We start from the raw sequence: 17,147 nt of genomic DNA on the forward strand, positions 1-17,147 counted from the left end.
GCCCTGCAACAGGTGGTCAGCGATGATTAGAGGTTGTTTGTGATGGTCAGATCTGAGAAGGAGCTTAAGATTCCAGCTGAGATGCATTGCTAGGCGGTCAAGAGGCTCCAAAGCAAACAGAGCCAGGTCTTGTGCCTGTAATATCATAGGCTTTCTGAGAAAGGGAAGGCACATGGTGGCTGTTTTAACACAAAATAACAGAGACAAGGGTAGGGCTCATCTGTTTTGAAAAGACTGAAATGCATTGTCAAAGCATGAGCCGTGTTGTGAAAGCATAAAGACACAAATTATTGTTCATAATTGTTCAACCGCTTCCATTCAAAATAGGCAGAGAGGATGGAATTAACATGGTTTGATGCACAAGCTTCACTGGATATTAAAAAAAAACACCAGGGTATATAACTTCTTCAGTTTAATTTAATACCTTTTACTACCTTTTTTAATACCTTCTAACTAAAAAAATTACTACAAGCACGACTTAGAGCTGCAACTGTAGTGGCGTAAATGAAATATCTTTCTAAATGGAATAACATATTGCAGATAACATATACATTTAAGTAAAGCAGAGGGATTAATCAAGATGTCACAGTGGGCTATTGTCCATAGTTTTTAATTATGTCATATACAGTTGAAGTCAGAATTATTCGCCCCCTTTGATTTTTTTTTTTTTTCTTTTTTAAATATTTCCCAAATGATGTTTAACAGAGCAAAGAAATGTTCACAGTGTCTGATAATATTTTTTCTTCTGGAAAAAGTCTCATTTATTTTATTTTGGCTAGAATAAAAGCAGTTTTTAATTTTTTTGAAAACATTTTAAATTATTAGCCCTGAAGCTAGAAAAGTGGGTGTTTTTTTACAGAACAAACCATTGTTATACAATAAATTTCCTAATTGTCACTTAAAATGTCATTTTAAGCTGTATAGAAGTGTCTTGAAAAATATCTAGTAAAATATTATTTACTGTCATCATGGCAAAGATCAAATAAATCAGTTATTAGAAATGAGTTATTAAAACTATTATGTTTAGAAATGTTTTGAAAAGTTTTACTCTCCGTTAAACAGAAATTGGGGAAAAAATAAACAGGGGGCTAATAATTCAGGGGGGCTAAAAATTCAAACTTTAACTGTATGTCATCAATGTCAATAGCCGCTCTTCTATGAACAGTTCGGTACAGTTACGGTTGTTTCTCTACTGAGCCTAGAATGGCACGGCACAATTACAAACCGTTCTTGGCATGATTAGACAATCCTGCTGAACTGTGCCGATAGATCGGTGTTGACGTTGGGGCTCTGTTGCCAAGCTACCATACCACCTCACATGATATCGCTCAGGTCCTACTCTCAACATATAAATAAATCATGCAAATTTTAGAATAAAGGCCTGAACTTTACACAAATTGAAAATGGGTATTAAAAAATTGGACTTGAAATTTTTATTCCTTGTCAGATTAGGTTTATTGCTTTTTAAACACACCTGAAACTTGTCTATAGCACTTATTCACTGCTGCTCTTATAGATGTGTGAATTGCTTCCTTGTCCTCATTTGTAAGTCGCTTTGGATAAAAGCGTCTGCTAAATGACTAAATGTAAATGTAAATGTAATGCCCTTAATTTTGGCTAATTTCATTTACTACCTTTTACACCCTGAACACCAATAAGACAATAGCTATGTTTCCATCCAAAGATGCAAATAAAATTTTTGCACAAAACTGCAACATCGCATAAAAGACGTGGGAATAAATGAAGTCAAAGTAGTCAAAGAGAACATTTCCTGATAAACTGACGCCAAATATCAACAGTAAAAATGGAATTTGCTGCGGTAGGAAAAGCTGCGTCAATCTTTATTTAATAAATCACTTGTACCTCAGAGGGCAGTATGCTGACACACAATGAGCGTTTGAAGGCATCAAACATGGAACAGACGCTCTTGATAATTCTAGAGGCAATTACTAAAAAAAAAAACACTAATACTGAAATGGTTAAGGTGTTTTAGAATGACCAAAACAACATTTTAGATGTTTTACAATGCGGTCAGCCTGCTGGTTTATCCATTTACACACATTTTCATCATCGTGATCTCTTATAACAAAATCACATGACTTTTAATGCGCATACTGGAATTTGTTCAGTAAAAAGATTACCATCGTAATTTATGCACATTTTTTCTGAATAAATTGAATAAAAAGTTTATCCTACTAAGTTAATCTACCGATCCATCTATCCTACTAAGTTAACACTAAATCTTGGTGTTTCCATCAAACAAATTAAGCACATATCCAAAATGCGCATAAAAATAAGTGTATGAAAGCGTAGCTATTGAATAACTGTGTATACTTTATTTTTAGATATCCTTTTTCAGCTCATCCACACATTTAAGTATTATCTGTTCTAATTTTTATTAGTCGTGCCATCTACAATTATTTGAAAATGTATTTTTAAATCAATATAAATTATACGAGTAGTCTAAGAAAACATTAGGTTGTTCAAGAATCAAGCAATCCTGTTAATAATAATGCAAACAATGAAATAAAGCGCTGAATGGTTCACCTAAAATAAAAAAATCAATTATTTGGTGTTAATAATAATAATAATAATAAATAAAATAAACACAAATACAGAAAAAAATAATAATAACAAACCGTATACATGCATACATGCATACCTTCACTCAATCCACTCAAGGTTAAGTGATTAAAGAATGCAATAAATTGTTGCCATTTTTCAAAAAACTGTTCTCCCCTATGTCTGATATTGTATTTTAATTTTAACAAAAAATGTGTTCCACTGTAAATTCATTTCAAATTTAAGTCAACGTCTTTCAGCATCATCTTTGAGAGTAACAGCAAAAAACATATACAGGCAACACCAAATGAATACATACACCTTCAGACAATACACTGAGGTCTCCAGAAACAAAACAATCAAAAGCAGAACATTATTTATAATATTTTTATAGTGTACACACAGCCTTGGCAAACAGGCCTGACTGCATTCTACAAAAGTCTAGAGCTTGAGCTTCCTGTCACAAAATGACGAGTGTGGGTACAAACCCTTACACAAACTTAACTTGCTTGTGCTGATCAAGTACACTGCTATCTACTGTTTATGCAGACAGTAAGAAAAGTTTGCATGTGTGATCTGAATGGGGAAGATGAACTTTTCAGATAACCAACACTTAATCATAACGCCACATGAATATTATATTCCAGAGTGTCGTAAATGCACTATTTGTTGAGAGTATGGAGTAAATGATAATTGTGTAAAACATTTTCAGTTTCTTGAACCGACTGGTCGTTTAGCTTCATTAGACCTGAATGTATCATCAGTAGACATGGGTATTCATTTTACTTTGCCAGTATATGGTCTTTCTTTGTCCTTTCTTTAGGCCAATGCTTGCATCTGCAGCAAAAAAGCTGCATAGTGTATATTCTGTTTGGGGCTCATATTGACAGTTCACAGCATTCACATTGTGCACGGAAACAGCGCTTCACAGCAGCAGCTGTTTCAGCCCTTAGTGTAAATCTGCAGCATATAACATTTTGCAATATATGCCTCTATGAAGCAATGCAAGTACTAATAACAACAACTTTACCAGAAGTCCTGTGTTTTTCCTTTTTAAAACATGCTCACCATCTTGTTTATTTGAATAAAAAGTAACAACAACAATTATAACAAATATTGAAGATTATAATAATCTTTATATAGAATTATAACATTTATCGAAGTTTCAAATAAATGATGTTAACATATATTAATACTATTATAGTAATATTATTTTGCTGCTTGTTTAAACTACTTATTTAAAATGAGCTGAAATGACAATTCTTGAGACTTTTTGGGGAAAATGTAATGGTTTTATGTTAAATTTCCCACGTTAACTTAATTTGTGTTGGGACACTATGAATGAGTTGTGTACAACCCTACTTTTTTCTTAACAGTGTACTTTTACACTATCGGGCTGAAAAATTCTCTTTGTACAACCATTCCACTTCGATCTGGGCCGGTTAGCATGACAATGGTTTCAGTTTCCACTTTGTCACTGATAACTTTTTTTTTTGCGACCGATGTGAAAGTATCTTGTGGGACTGCTATACAAGAGTTAATATTAGGGATTATAGATAGCAAAATTTAGCATTTTTTTAAAAAGCATGATTGAAAAACATGAACACCGTTTTAAATATATTAAAACGTATGCTAGTTTGTTGTAGAAATTTGTAATTACAAAAAAAAATACTAATTTGTGCATCTCATTACTTCATTGCGTAGCCATTTTGCAGTTATAAATGGTGTATTTTGGGAAATTTTCATACCGCGTGGTTTCGAGTGTGGTCCAGAAAAAAAAATTTGTTTCATTGGGGTATCTAGCCCTTCCCCTTAGCCCGGGCCCACGGGCGTCTGCCTTGCGTGTAGTCATGCATTTATACTTCTGCATGTTATTTTTGTTGCTCAATAACATTCTGAAGCGCTAGCTGGCAGTAGGTTATGTTCCTCTGTGTCGAGTTTCTTCACAGGTGTTTTTTTTTTCTGAATTCTACCTTAATGTACAAGTAGCTAAAACTCGCTCATTCAGAAGCAGGAGCCGGTGGACATGCAACAACTTTAATCATAAGGTAAACACAAAACAAGTTTCCATCTGAAGCTCCTTCAAGGGACTCCACACTTGTAAACACTTGCTCCAACGGGCTCACGGCTCTCAGCACCACCCACACTTGTCACAGTTACCAAGCCGATCAATCACAGAGCATTGCGACGCGTAGTTAAATATTTTGAGAGCTCCGCATCAGTTTCGGCATCAGACATGGCAAGGGCTATGCGACCATGCGAAGGCTGTGCCGGAGCATACACGTGCGCTTGATGCAAAAGTATAAATCAGGCTTAAGGAGGAGAATTGAGATTGGGCCTCGGTAATGCAAGTCTAATGTAAACGGCACTATAAATGAGGAAATTTGGGGAATTCATTTTTTCTTTGATTTACGTTGTTCAGTAAAATAAAATAAAATACAATACAGTAAAAATAAAATAAAATACAATTAAATTAAAATAAAACTAAATAAAATGCAATTAAAATATAATCAAATAAAAACAAAATTAAATGAAATTAAATAACAAATCTAAATTAAAATAAAACAAAAACAATATAAAATGCAATTAAAATATAATTAAATAAAACAAAATTTAATTAAAATAAAACAAAATTTTATTAAAATAAAACAAAATTAAATAAAACAAAATTAAAAATAAAACAAAAACAAAATAAAATACAATTAAAATAAAACTAAATAACTAAACAAAAGTAAACAAAACCAAATAAAATAAAATAAAATAAAATAAAATAAAATAAAATAAAATAAAATAAAATAAAATAAAATAAAAAAGCACACTTCGGCTTAGCCAGCTATTGAGAAACTGGCAGCCAGGAAACAGAATGGCAACGTCATGTTCACACTCACCCATGTGCCCTAACAATTCAGCAAGGCTTTCTAGCTGTGGCTAGATTTCCGGGCCGAAAACAGTTTGTAATCCTGCTGCACTATTCCTGGCTTATGTGGAAACACAACTGAAACTGTCCTTGACAGTTCTTAGCATGATACAACACAATAGTAGAAAAGCCGCTATTTTTAAATATTTCTGGGCAAATTTTTCCTGTATTGCCTGTAAGCTTTCAGCAGCAATTTCTCCAGTATTACATGATTCTTCAGAAATCAATCCAACATGCTGATTTGCTGCTCAAGAAATATTTCCAATCATCAATATCATGATAAGCAATGCTTTAATGCTAAATGCATATATTCAATATCAGCACATACCAGATTTTCCACCATTTTGATGTACACAAACACATAATGAGTTTACAGTAACACCTTGTCAGGACATAATTTGACAGATCACACACACAGCCACAATGCCTGTGAAGTGAGTGAGCACTGCGCACATACACATGAGCCTTGAGTGAGCAGTCATACAGAGGCTGCTTCCAACAAACTCTCACACCAGGCTCCCTAAAGGCTGACGGCTTCTGTTTATGATGCGTTCCTGCACCACCAGGACACCCAAAAACATCCTTTGTAGGCACAGCCAGACGGCCCGACTGATTAGCAGCTAGGACACAGCGCAGTGGAGGCAGCGGAGTGGAGCAGCGCTGAGCGGCCCTTGCGTGACTGTACGCCTGACTACTTGGACAAAGCACGGACAAAACAGCCAAGCACAAGGGGTGGTGAAAGGCTTTGGTGGGTTCAAAACTACAGAAAACAATATGACAGAAACAACTCGCAGCTACTTATCGTGATGTTAAATTTAAAGTACTTTGCATTGCCTGGCTTAAACTGTAAGGAAAAAGGACTGTGGCATATTGTGGGTGTGATGCAAATGCAAGACCTCAGAATTATGTGGGCACCAACAATAAGTCGGAGGCGCAGTTTGCATCTGGTATTAAGCTGGATCATTGATAAATGCGGGAGATTCTTTCCATTCTCACCTGCTTTTGTCCACCAATTTCTTGATTTCCTTAGGAGGATCCATGGGCGGGTGTATACAAGCACTTTCTTATCATTTGATCCAACACTGAAAACTAATCTTGTGCAATTTGTACTTGAAACTTGAAGCTTGAATGGAAAACGATTAGGAGAGCACTAGCTTTAGGTTCGGATCTTACAGCTGCAAAAGAGTTTGTGTTAGAACCAGGACTGGAAAACAACAGTGTGCTTTTTACCTTCAAACCAAATGTACAATTTCCAGTGGCAAAGTTTACATGCTGTCTGAAAAGTGCACTATCCCATTAAAACATTATGTCAGTTGAAAGAGTGTAGGTGTTACTTTGTGGCTGTTTGAAAGCAATTGAGCACAATGTGTTTTCAACTATCTCTGGAAGTAGTAGAAATTAAACAATTTCAAGATGTTACATAATTTGCACCAACGACTGCAATGTCTACTTGTGATCAGATCAACAGAAACATGTTTGATGACTGCATAAGTGCTATATAAAAAGGTGACTTCGGCCCAATCCCGATTCTAACACTTAGCCCTTCTCCTTACCCCTCGTTTTGCGCATTCACGTGAAGGGTTAGCTGTATCCCAATTCTCTTTAGCTTGAAGGCGTAGTTCTAAAGGAAAGGGCTAGAAAGCCCTTACAAAAATTTCCCAGACTACACCATCTGCAACAACAGCATGGCTGCACACGGAAGTCAGGAGATGCACAAATTAGCAGTGTTGGGGTAAATTACTTTTGAAAGTAGTGCATTACAATATTGAGTTACTCCCCCCCCCCAAAAAGTAACTAAGTGTGTTACTTAGTAAATTTTTGTGGAAAATAATGTGTTATATTACTTTTGCCGGCGACGCAGTGGCGCAGTAGGTCGTGCTGTCGCCTCACAGCAAGAAGGTTGCTGGTTCTGCTGCGTAAAAACGTGCTGGATAAGTTGGCGGTTCATTCCGCTGTGGCAACCCCAGGTTAATAAAGGGACTAAGCCGAAAAGAAAATGAATGAATGAATGAATTACTTTTGCCTTACCTGGCTGAGGTTTGATCTCTTTCGGAATTTGAAAGTGTTTTGTCACATTTTTAATCGAGACAATCTGCACTTAACAAACACCTATTTAACCTTTAAAAAATTTTGGATAAAGTTATATTTTGAGAACTTTCTGAGCTATACTGTACATGCTGTTTACACAGCTTAATGAAAGCATGGAATGTGTTTGCTACTTTTAAATGTTTTGTGTTATCAGTTATGTAAATTCAAGGTCCGTTGAGATAAAGACTGCAATAAAGCATGAATACTAACAAGAATTAATTTATTAAGGCAAAACAGATTTTAAAAATGTTTAATAAAAAAATCAGTCAGTCAGAAGATAAAAAAACATACCCATGTCAAAATATATCTTTGAGCTTTATACACTAAATAAATAGCTTCATGTGGCCTGAACAAATGTGTGAATCATTTCGCAAAAGTGAAAATATCTTACTATATTACCAAACGCAGTTGCTTCTACAGTAAAGTTAACTGGTCAACCCAGTTCATTAAATTGAATGAAGTTGTCGTGAAACGCTTTGCGTCTTCAGTAAGTATTAACATGCCGGATACCTCCTCTGTCCCGAAGTAAACCCATATCCTTAGATATTCAGCTAGTAGAACAGTACATGGACTCATCTGCTGCGAAAAAAACGAGACCTGATGATGATGATGAGTGCGAGTCGACTGTCTGTTCCCTCGCAGCACGCTCTCTCATTGAGTGTGTGATTCAACCTGACTAAGGTCATTTTTATTATTCCGCAATATGTTTTTTAAGCCAATTAAGCAAGGTAAAAAGTGACATTTTTTAAAGTAACTCAATATATGACTTATTTTTAAAAGCAATGCGTTATATAACTCGTTACTTTAGAAAAGAAATATTATTACGTAACACACGTTACTTATAACGCGCTAACCCAACTCTGCAAATTAGTATTTTTTGTCATTACGAATTTTTACAACAAACAAGCATATGTTTTAATACATTCATAACAGTGTTCGTTTTTTACCATCATGCTTTAAAAAAAAAATAAAGTAAAAGTAGTCCCACAACATACTTTCACATCTGTCACTCGATGACACTCGAATACGCTGTCAGAAAAACCTAGTGGCTGGGAATGACCTTTTAACAGTGTTTGCTATAATGTTAATGTTGTTTTTGTGTGTTACGTAGATGAATATGGCCACTGTGTAAATGCGCTGTACAGTTACGATCTTATTGCCACATTATATCATTATGATAACGTAATATATGTCTTTAGTGATTTGAAGATAAATACCAAAATAAACACAACTGGAATAACTACAGCCGTTGTGATTGTCAATCTCATATGTAGTAAGAGATGACATATGATAACGTGTGTATGTGTTGTAGTGCTGTCCCATTTTTTAGGAGCAAATTTTGAAGCCTTTCCCCTTTACACTCAGTTTCAAGGGCCAATGGGAAGGGGTAGGGATACAAAAATAAAATTAGGACTGGGCATTAACATTAAAACCAACTAAAACGATTTATTTTGCTATGCTTTCCACTGAAACAAGGCGTTTCGACAGGGCATCCTCGTTTTTCTTTTTTGTTTTATTAAAGATAAATTCCAGCAGATTCCCCCTTTAGATACAATATGGAACTGTTACTACAGGGAAAAAAATGATCATTTACAGCAACTCTGATGATGTTCAGTTTGTGATATATTGGTGCACATCAGTGTTTGCCTTCTCTTCCACTCGTCAGTGCTGTTTATAATGCCAAGGATGAACTGCTTTACGATGTTTGTTCTCCTCCATCGTGTTTTAACACACAGAGCTCTGTGTAGAATTCAGATGGGTAAGATAAGTTTTCTGCTCAGCCTCAGCTTGAGCAGACGATCTAGCCAGGAGTACACCTTTCTATACATTTGGCTTTTTCCCCCCCAATTTCCTTTACTTTAAATTAAAGTTTGTGATTCATTCCGTTTCTTGATGGGTTTATAACACACTCCAACAAATACTTTTTTTAAATCCTCATTGGAAAATGAAAGGGAAAAACCACTGTAAGCAGTGCTGCTAAAATTGTAAGCAAACACAAACACATTGTATGGGGTGGAAGGCTTCAGATAGTAAATATAATTTTATTGATCAGAAATCTGATGAGACGCTGAAGTGAAGAATGATGTCATAAAAATCATTGGCCCGTACTAGCGGAAGAAAGAGACTAGCCTATATCTGAATTTGAATGCTTATATCTTCTAAATGCACATTTTGTTGTTGTTTTGGAGCACTATGAGATTATGATTAAACATATAATCATACTAACAGCCAACATTTGAGAAATTAAAAAGATAGAAAAGACAAACAATTCACAAATGTTTAGCAAAATTGTTAACAAAAATTATTTAAAACCATTACAGTTGGTGACAAAAAGATGACGATGAATAGTAGGGAAAAAGAACTCTAATACATCAAATATTTGTAGTGTTCTTTGGTCAAGCCACGGTTAATAACATCCACACAGTTTCATCTTCAGATCTCCTCAGGGGTTTGCTTCAAAGAAGCAAAGTCTTTCGTAAAAGAGCGTCATTTGCACCAAAGCAAGTTCTCTAACTTCACCTTTAACTGCTGAAGAAGAAAATCCTTGTATAAATGCTCAGAGAGAAGTGTAACAAACAAATCCTCTCAGGTAGAGTCTGACATACACTCAATGCGTCAACAACTTTGAAGTCTAACTAAAAACAAAAAGGCTACAATTGCTCAAAAAACTCTGTAAATGAAAGGACTAAACTATACATTGTCATTTTATCAGATTTTTTTAACAACAAACTTCGATGAGTTTTAAAAGTTTAGGGTTCCAAAGGTCAAGTTAAATTCCTCTCAAAACATTTCTCTTATGGAGTACTCAAACTAGACGGTTTCTTTGTACTCCCTCACTGGCCAGCACTCACATTGTAACTTCAAATAGATTTATCATTAATGTCATGCAGCATTTTTCACTTAATTATACAGCATATATCCGTAGATTATTATGAATTTTAGTGACACATTTCTGATAAAACATATAGAGAAACATTAAATTAGAACATTTTTTATACACTCACCGGTCACTTCATTAGGTACACCTGTCCAACTGCTTGTTAAAGCAAATTTCTAATCAGCCAATCACATGGCAGCAACATTCAGATGGTAGTGTCAGAATTTGGCATCAACAACATGAAAGCATAGATCCATCCTGCCTTGAATCAACAGTTCAGGCTGGTGGTGGTAGTGTAATGGTGTAGGTTTTTTTTTGCACACTTTGAGCCCATTAGTACCAACTGAGCATCGTGTCAACACCACAGCCTACTGGAGTATTGTTGCTGACCATGTCCATCCCTTTATGACCACAGCATTCCCATCTTCTTATGGCTACTTCCAATAGAATAGCGTGCCATGCCATAAAGAGCGAATCATCTCAGACTGGTTTCTTGAACATGACAATGAGTTTACTGTACTCAAATGGCCTCCTGAATGACAAGATCTCGATCCAATAGAGCACCTTTGGGATGTGGGGGAATGGGAGATTTGCATTATGAATGTGCAGCCAACAAATGTGACGCAATCATGTCAATATGGACCTAAATCTCTGAGGAATATTTCCAGTACCTCGTTGAATCTATGCCACAAAGGAGTAATGCAGTTCTGAAGGCAAAAGGGGTCCAACCTGCTACTAGTTTGGTGTACCGCTGAGTGTATATAACTAGAGCAAAATACTTGCGATTATTAATCTGACCATTATTGTGCCCGAATTAAATGCACCAGTACTCTCTGTATAATTGAACCTTCTAGGACTTCTCTGAACAAATTCAGAAGCACCTGCAGGAACAAGAAGCAGGCTCCGGAAAGCTTTCAGGATAGGACTTCCCTTACATGCGTACACTGAATGATATCAAATTTCCTCCAGACCGCTAGCCGAGACACAACATGATAGAACATCAAAGGCACCAAGATTCTGCATATTCCAGTCAGACTCTGAGAATCACGATCAATGAAGTTTTCCAGCAACCGGTCCCAATGCCACTCTCCCATCATGACTTTCCCTAAGAATGCAGAGCTAGCAGGATATCAAGACAGACGATTCCTGTCTGTTCAACTCAAAAAGACCTTGACTTTCCAGGCAACAGAAGACATTCTGTACAGATAACATGGACAAAAAAAGAGGAGGTGGCAATAACAATACTGTCTGCATCAGTGACAACAGGCATGGCAGCCATGCAAACGTTATTTATGAGCCACACAAAAAGATACAGAGGCAAACTCCATAGCAGGGCAAGAGAATATGCTGACTGGAGTAATATTACAACACCTATGGGAATATCAACGCATGCCATCATTATATTGGTCTATTATTGCTGGTATCTAAAGTACTTGCACTACCAGCAGCACAATTTAGCCTAATGGCACCAACAGGTTATTGAAGATTTACACCATAAAAAAAGAGACAAGGCAGTAAAGCAGAGCAGCATAAAAGGAGGGATCTAGAGCCAGTGCCATTTGAGCTATGTGACAGACTAGCAGGGATGCACAAATGTTGCTAAACCTACTAGTCGACTAATTTTGACTTTTAATTTCACAGTCAATCACTAAACAAAATGTGTTAAAGGGTTCAACTTTTCTGCGATTTTAACAAATTTCTGCGTTGAACATCAATTAAGATGTTAGCATCTTTTAGCTATAATTGTTGGGTTACTTTTGAGCTTTTCCCCCTTATTTTATCTTCTGGGTTTAAATACTATATGGCACGGTGTCCCTTTTGGTGATGTAGCATAGGACTGGGAGTACTTCAATGATACGTCAGTGTCTGATTATTATTCATGAGACCGAGTTTTCTTATCCTATGAGAAGATACTGTTTCTGAATTATTTGAATCAAGCTGTAAGACCGCGCAGTAGTTCAGGGTTCATGATGGGTACTCTAAGAGTCTGTTCTGAATTTTTTGGGATTTTGAGAGCTGCAGAGTGGATTGAGCATTGTTGATCGACCACTGTGTTCACACACTTAACAGATATGGCAGTTATTGGCTATTATGATCATCAGTTTGAAAGCTACATCTATCAGCTGATCCGTCAGTGGATTTACGCTGCATTCAAACACTGACTGACATGACTTTCAAATGCTCCAGTATGAACCACTGACAGATGACCACTGCCTCTCTACTGCTTTACATGCCAATGCCAAGTTACATTTTCCAAAAAAAAAAAATTAATTTCTAGTGTAAGAGAGGGATTTCATGACCCTTTAAAGGAATAACCTGGAACAAAGTCATGAAACACTCAGGATTCAAAATTTACTTGAACTTCTCAGTACCCAATATTAGCAGGGGTGTTCAAATTACAGGTTCTAAGCTGTTTGTTAAAAATAAAAGTTTCAAGCATTACTGTTTTTGTAATAAACGGAAGGCAAGTTTCATTTGTTTCCTCCCCTTTTTGGTTATTCTGAAAAATGGTCCGATCCATGACTTAAAAAAAATGTAATGTGATCCAAACCATGTGATCTGTGACACCACCAAATATTAAGGTAACGCAGTTGAAATTGCTGTGTAAATGGATTTGTACTCAGTGTAAAGACACCTAGAGTTGCTTCACTTCTGAAGAGTTTTGTGCTTTTCTGTGTGTAAATTTGACCTTAGAGATTAGGGTCATTCTACATACTTCACCAGCTAGAAATCTGAATTAAAAGAAATCTGAAGAAATTCATTAACTTAAAACAATTGAAAAGCAAGACATAAACAGATGAATGATTCCCAGTGAAATATGTACCATGCACTTACAAAACATAAAAAGAAAAGTCTGGAAATTGAAACTGACTTCTCACAGAACATGTTTCTGGATTTCAAAATGCGAAATAGTACAAATTGTCTTTTTAGTATGCCAAGTTGTCTACCTGCAGAACGCTGCCAAAGCAATATCAGGAAAGCACAGTGGTTAAACCTGTACGTCTAGCACATTTACAATGAAAAACAATGGAAAAACAAAATAGCAGAATGCAAAACCTCTTCTGTGTGAACGACCCCTAAAAACATGCAACCTCTCAGAGAGCGTTTGCTGGATCAAGTGGTTGGTAACAGCGTTTTTAGTTGCAATCATTATTTATTTCTACAGTTCAGGCTGCCTCCTTTGAATGTAAATTGCAAATAATTTCAGGTACATAAACCTTATGACGAAAATTAAAAGGCTTATGTAAATACAATTAGACTAAGCAAGTAAGGATGCGGTTCATCCAGTCACTGGCATAGAAATAACAAAAGGAATGGTTAACATAATATTAGCCCTAACAGAGTTTCATACAATGAAAACTTAACAATACATCAGATCTGATCTAACATAAGCACATATAATAAAGTGCGCACTCACATCAGATTTGGTGCAATCATTTAATCACCAAAGCTGCATGATTTTCTTTCTTCTATGGAATCTTTCCATGCAATTTTATTGCTTCATACAATGAAAGTTAAGGGTGACTGATGGTATCTTCTTTTATCTTGAGGCGATGACACACCGAACCGACTTCAAAGATCTAACTGCGTCAAAATTCACCTGTGTTATTGGCTTGCACGGACTGCATCTCGGCCAAAAAGCTTCACCTGAATACACCATTGAAACTAGTATAGCTGATTGCAAAATAGCAGGTGTGTTTTGCATGTAAGAATTTAACTGTAATTCCCCCTATGACAACTCAACATGCTGAATCGGGCAAACTGCCTCCGACGTGAGCCAAACTAGAGCCAACATGAAAACCAGAGTAATATGTGCCTGCTCTGACCCACCTCAACCACAAAAAATCAAAGTTTAGGACTGCAATTGCTTTATAAATTTACTTATAAATTGCTTCACAAATTCACACTGATGGTTGTTGGGCAGTTAGTCAATATAGTAGCAATCGAGATCTACCGCTAATGTCCAAGGCTGCTCTCACAGCAAATTGTACATTTCTGTAACATAGACCTTATGACTAGAAATAAAGGGGTAAAGCATGACCAAAGTTTAGCTTATGCAAAAACAACAACACGTACAATGATTTGGTTTGGTCACCCTGACCCTAAAATAATGAATGGAATGAGTAATTAACAATCAAACATCATAAAACCAACACTTTAACAATGGAGAGTGCACCCAAATGAAAATGGTGCAGTCATTTACTCACTGGCATGTTCTGACAAACGTGTATGAAAATCTTTCTTCCATGCACTTCTTTTTTTATTCAATCAAAGAAAAACTGATGCTATCTCCATTTATGTTAGTTTGGAATCACATGAGGGTGAGTAAATATTTTATTTATAGGTGAACATTACTTCAAGCGCACGAGGAGCATGGTGAATTCATTTGCAATGGTGAATTACAACATAATTGAAGCAAAAACAGGGATAAATTTGATTACAAGTATTCCCACCACAGACCAAAGCGGTTCAGGCTAAAAAAGGCTTCATCTTAAAGCCAGCATTCAACTTCAAGAGCTCTGCCCTGATGCTCTGCAATTACGTGGTAAAAGCTGAATTACTGCATCACGTGCCCAAATAAAGTTTCCATCCAAAAGGTTGCGACAGCAATGAAGGGCATTAGGAAATTAATTATTGGATTCAAGTACAACACGTAAAGGGCTTAGCTTGCAAGTGCGAGCAGTATTATTTGATTAACACTATCAGGAATGCAGCTTAACTTAAAAAAAATTGGCAGAGCACATCAGAAGTAGCTGCCTGAAACCATTATCTTCACAACAGAAGAGGCGTCGTCAGTGTCTAAACCCCAGTCCTAACGTGCCCAAGCCCAATCGAAAGCGACTGTCAACTTCTTCAAAAAATATTTTCCAGCTGCTAAACCCTATAAACTCACGCTTTGAATGGCTAATATGCGTGACACGACTCACTTAGCAACAGCTGGTCCATGTTACCAGGAAGTTGCCAGCATACCTCATGTAATTACAGCTTTGGTGGTGTTAAAAACTCTTGTGGTCAGCCAGAGCAGCTCTTTCTGCAGGGTGCCTCCCTGGTCTTTAAATAAGCCGTCCAACTTGTGCACAAACTGAGATGTTGCATCGATAGATCTGCTCGATTTAAGTGAGATGTAAGTGAGCGGCAGCGGAGTGCCATACATACCAATCGGTTGAGCCTCCTCCGTAACATCTTCAGTTGTTCCGTCTTCTTTGGTATCTGAAGACACTGTCGAGCAGCTGTTCCTTTTGTTGCGGCCAAACTACAGGCTAGTTGAGCTCGAGGATGAGTAACGTTAAGTTTGCATGTATGACGGCAAAATGCGCCTTGTTTAGCTATCTACTTTCTAACCTGTTTCCCCGAGCTATATGCAATGCGGCGGTGAAGCTACATCGTTTCCATATTAATTGAATGCTGTCCTCTCTAACCATTCGCATTCTCCTTTTTGGATACTTTGCGCGGCGCTAGTCGCGGGAGCTCCCCGCGCGCGGGGTCGATTCACTCAGCGGCATCCTGTACTCTGTGTGCCCTGTTGCTGAGCCTCCTAATAATTCACCGCATTCGCCTCCCAGCCGTTAACGCACCGCACGCGACTGGAGATTGACGAGGGGGAGAAAAGTGATGGCGATCTCTTGAAGGTGCGGATTTCCACTCGTGTGCCGCCGCCCCCTCCTCTCGTTCAGATTCCTGTCAAACACATTTTACTCTCCTAACGCAAGAGCCGCTACAACGACAAGCCCCGCCCCTCCTTGGCGTCATGACGCAAAGTTTTCTGGGAAATGTATTTTTGGGAAGATACTGTTCTTCTTTTACTGTTCTTCCAAAAACAACGTGTCGATTTTGAAATATAGGTTCAAGTGGTGATTGGGGCGAAGATTTGCTTCTCTTTGCTTTGCTTCATTCATTCATTTTCTTTTCGGCATAGTCCCTTAATTCATCAGGGGTCGCCACAGCAGAATGAACCACCAACTTATCCAGCATATGTTTTACGCAGTGGATGTCTTTCCAGTCGCAACCCAACACTAGGAATGCTTTCCCAGGTATTATTAAGTTGTCAATATGTCAAAGCATTGGAAGTGCAGCACAATTGTGTATAAAGTCAAATCTGTTGTGACATTTATTTAGTAATAAGTTCAAAGTGAATTAATTCAGAAGGTATTTTTATAACTCTTATATTTAGATGCAATGTACTCAAATGTTAAATATATATTTATATTATATATATATATATATATATATATATATATATATATATATATATATATATATATATATATATATATATATATATATATATATATATATATAGGCCAGCTGAGAAATTAAAATGGTCGTGCCCAACTGAGCCTGATTTCTCTCAAGGTTTTTTTCTTTACTTTCGCCAATAAATGAAGTTTTTTTCCCTCTCCGCTGTCGCCACTGGCTTGCATGATTCGGGATCTATAGAGCCGCGCATCGTTGGATTTGCTCTTCAGTGTTTGGACTCTCAGTAGTGATTTTTAAACCACACTGAACTGAGCTAAACTGAACTGAATTTAAACACTAAAAACTGAACTACACTGTTCCAATTTACCATGACCTTTTATGTGATGCTGCTTTGACACAATCTACACTGTATAAGCGCTATACAAATAAAGGTGAATCGAATTGAATTGAATTATATATATATATATATATATATATATATATATATATATATATTCAATTCAA

At 36.7% G+C, this 17,147-nt stretch overlaps 1 protein-coding gene across 4 annotated transcripts in view; it reads right to left on the reverse strand.

The window, feature by feature from the left end:
- Nucleotides 1–16,150, reverse strand: part of atp11c (ATPase phospholipid transporting 11C) — a 129,280-nt gene extending 113,130 nt beyond the window's left edge. For all 4 annotated transcript variants that reach the window (XM_056472579.1, XM_056472577.1, XM_056472575.1 and 1 more), the window contains exon 1: nucleotides 15,603–16,150. In XM_056472579.1, coding sequence (XP_056328554.1) covers nucleotides 15,603–15,629 — 27 coding nt within the window. In that variant the 5' untranslated portion in view covers nucleotides 15,630–16,150. The remainder of the gene's footprint in view (nucleotides 1–15,602) is intronic.
- Nucleotides 16,151–17,147: the final 997 nt, after the last annotated feature.

This window comes from Danio aesculapii, chromosome 14 (genome assembly GCF_903798145.1).
Source record: "Danio aesculapii chromosome 14, fDanAes4.1, whole genome shotgun sequence".
Lineage (NCBI taxonomy): Eukaryota > Metazoa > Chordata > Actinopteri > Cypriniformes > Danionidae > Danio > Danio aesculapii.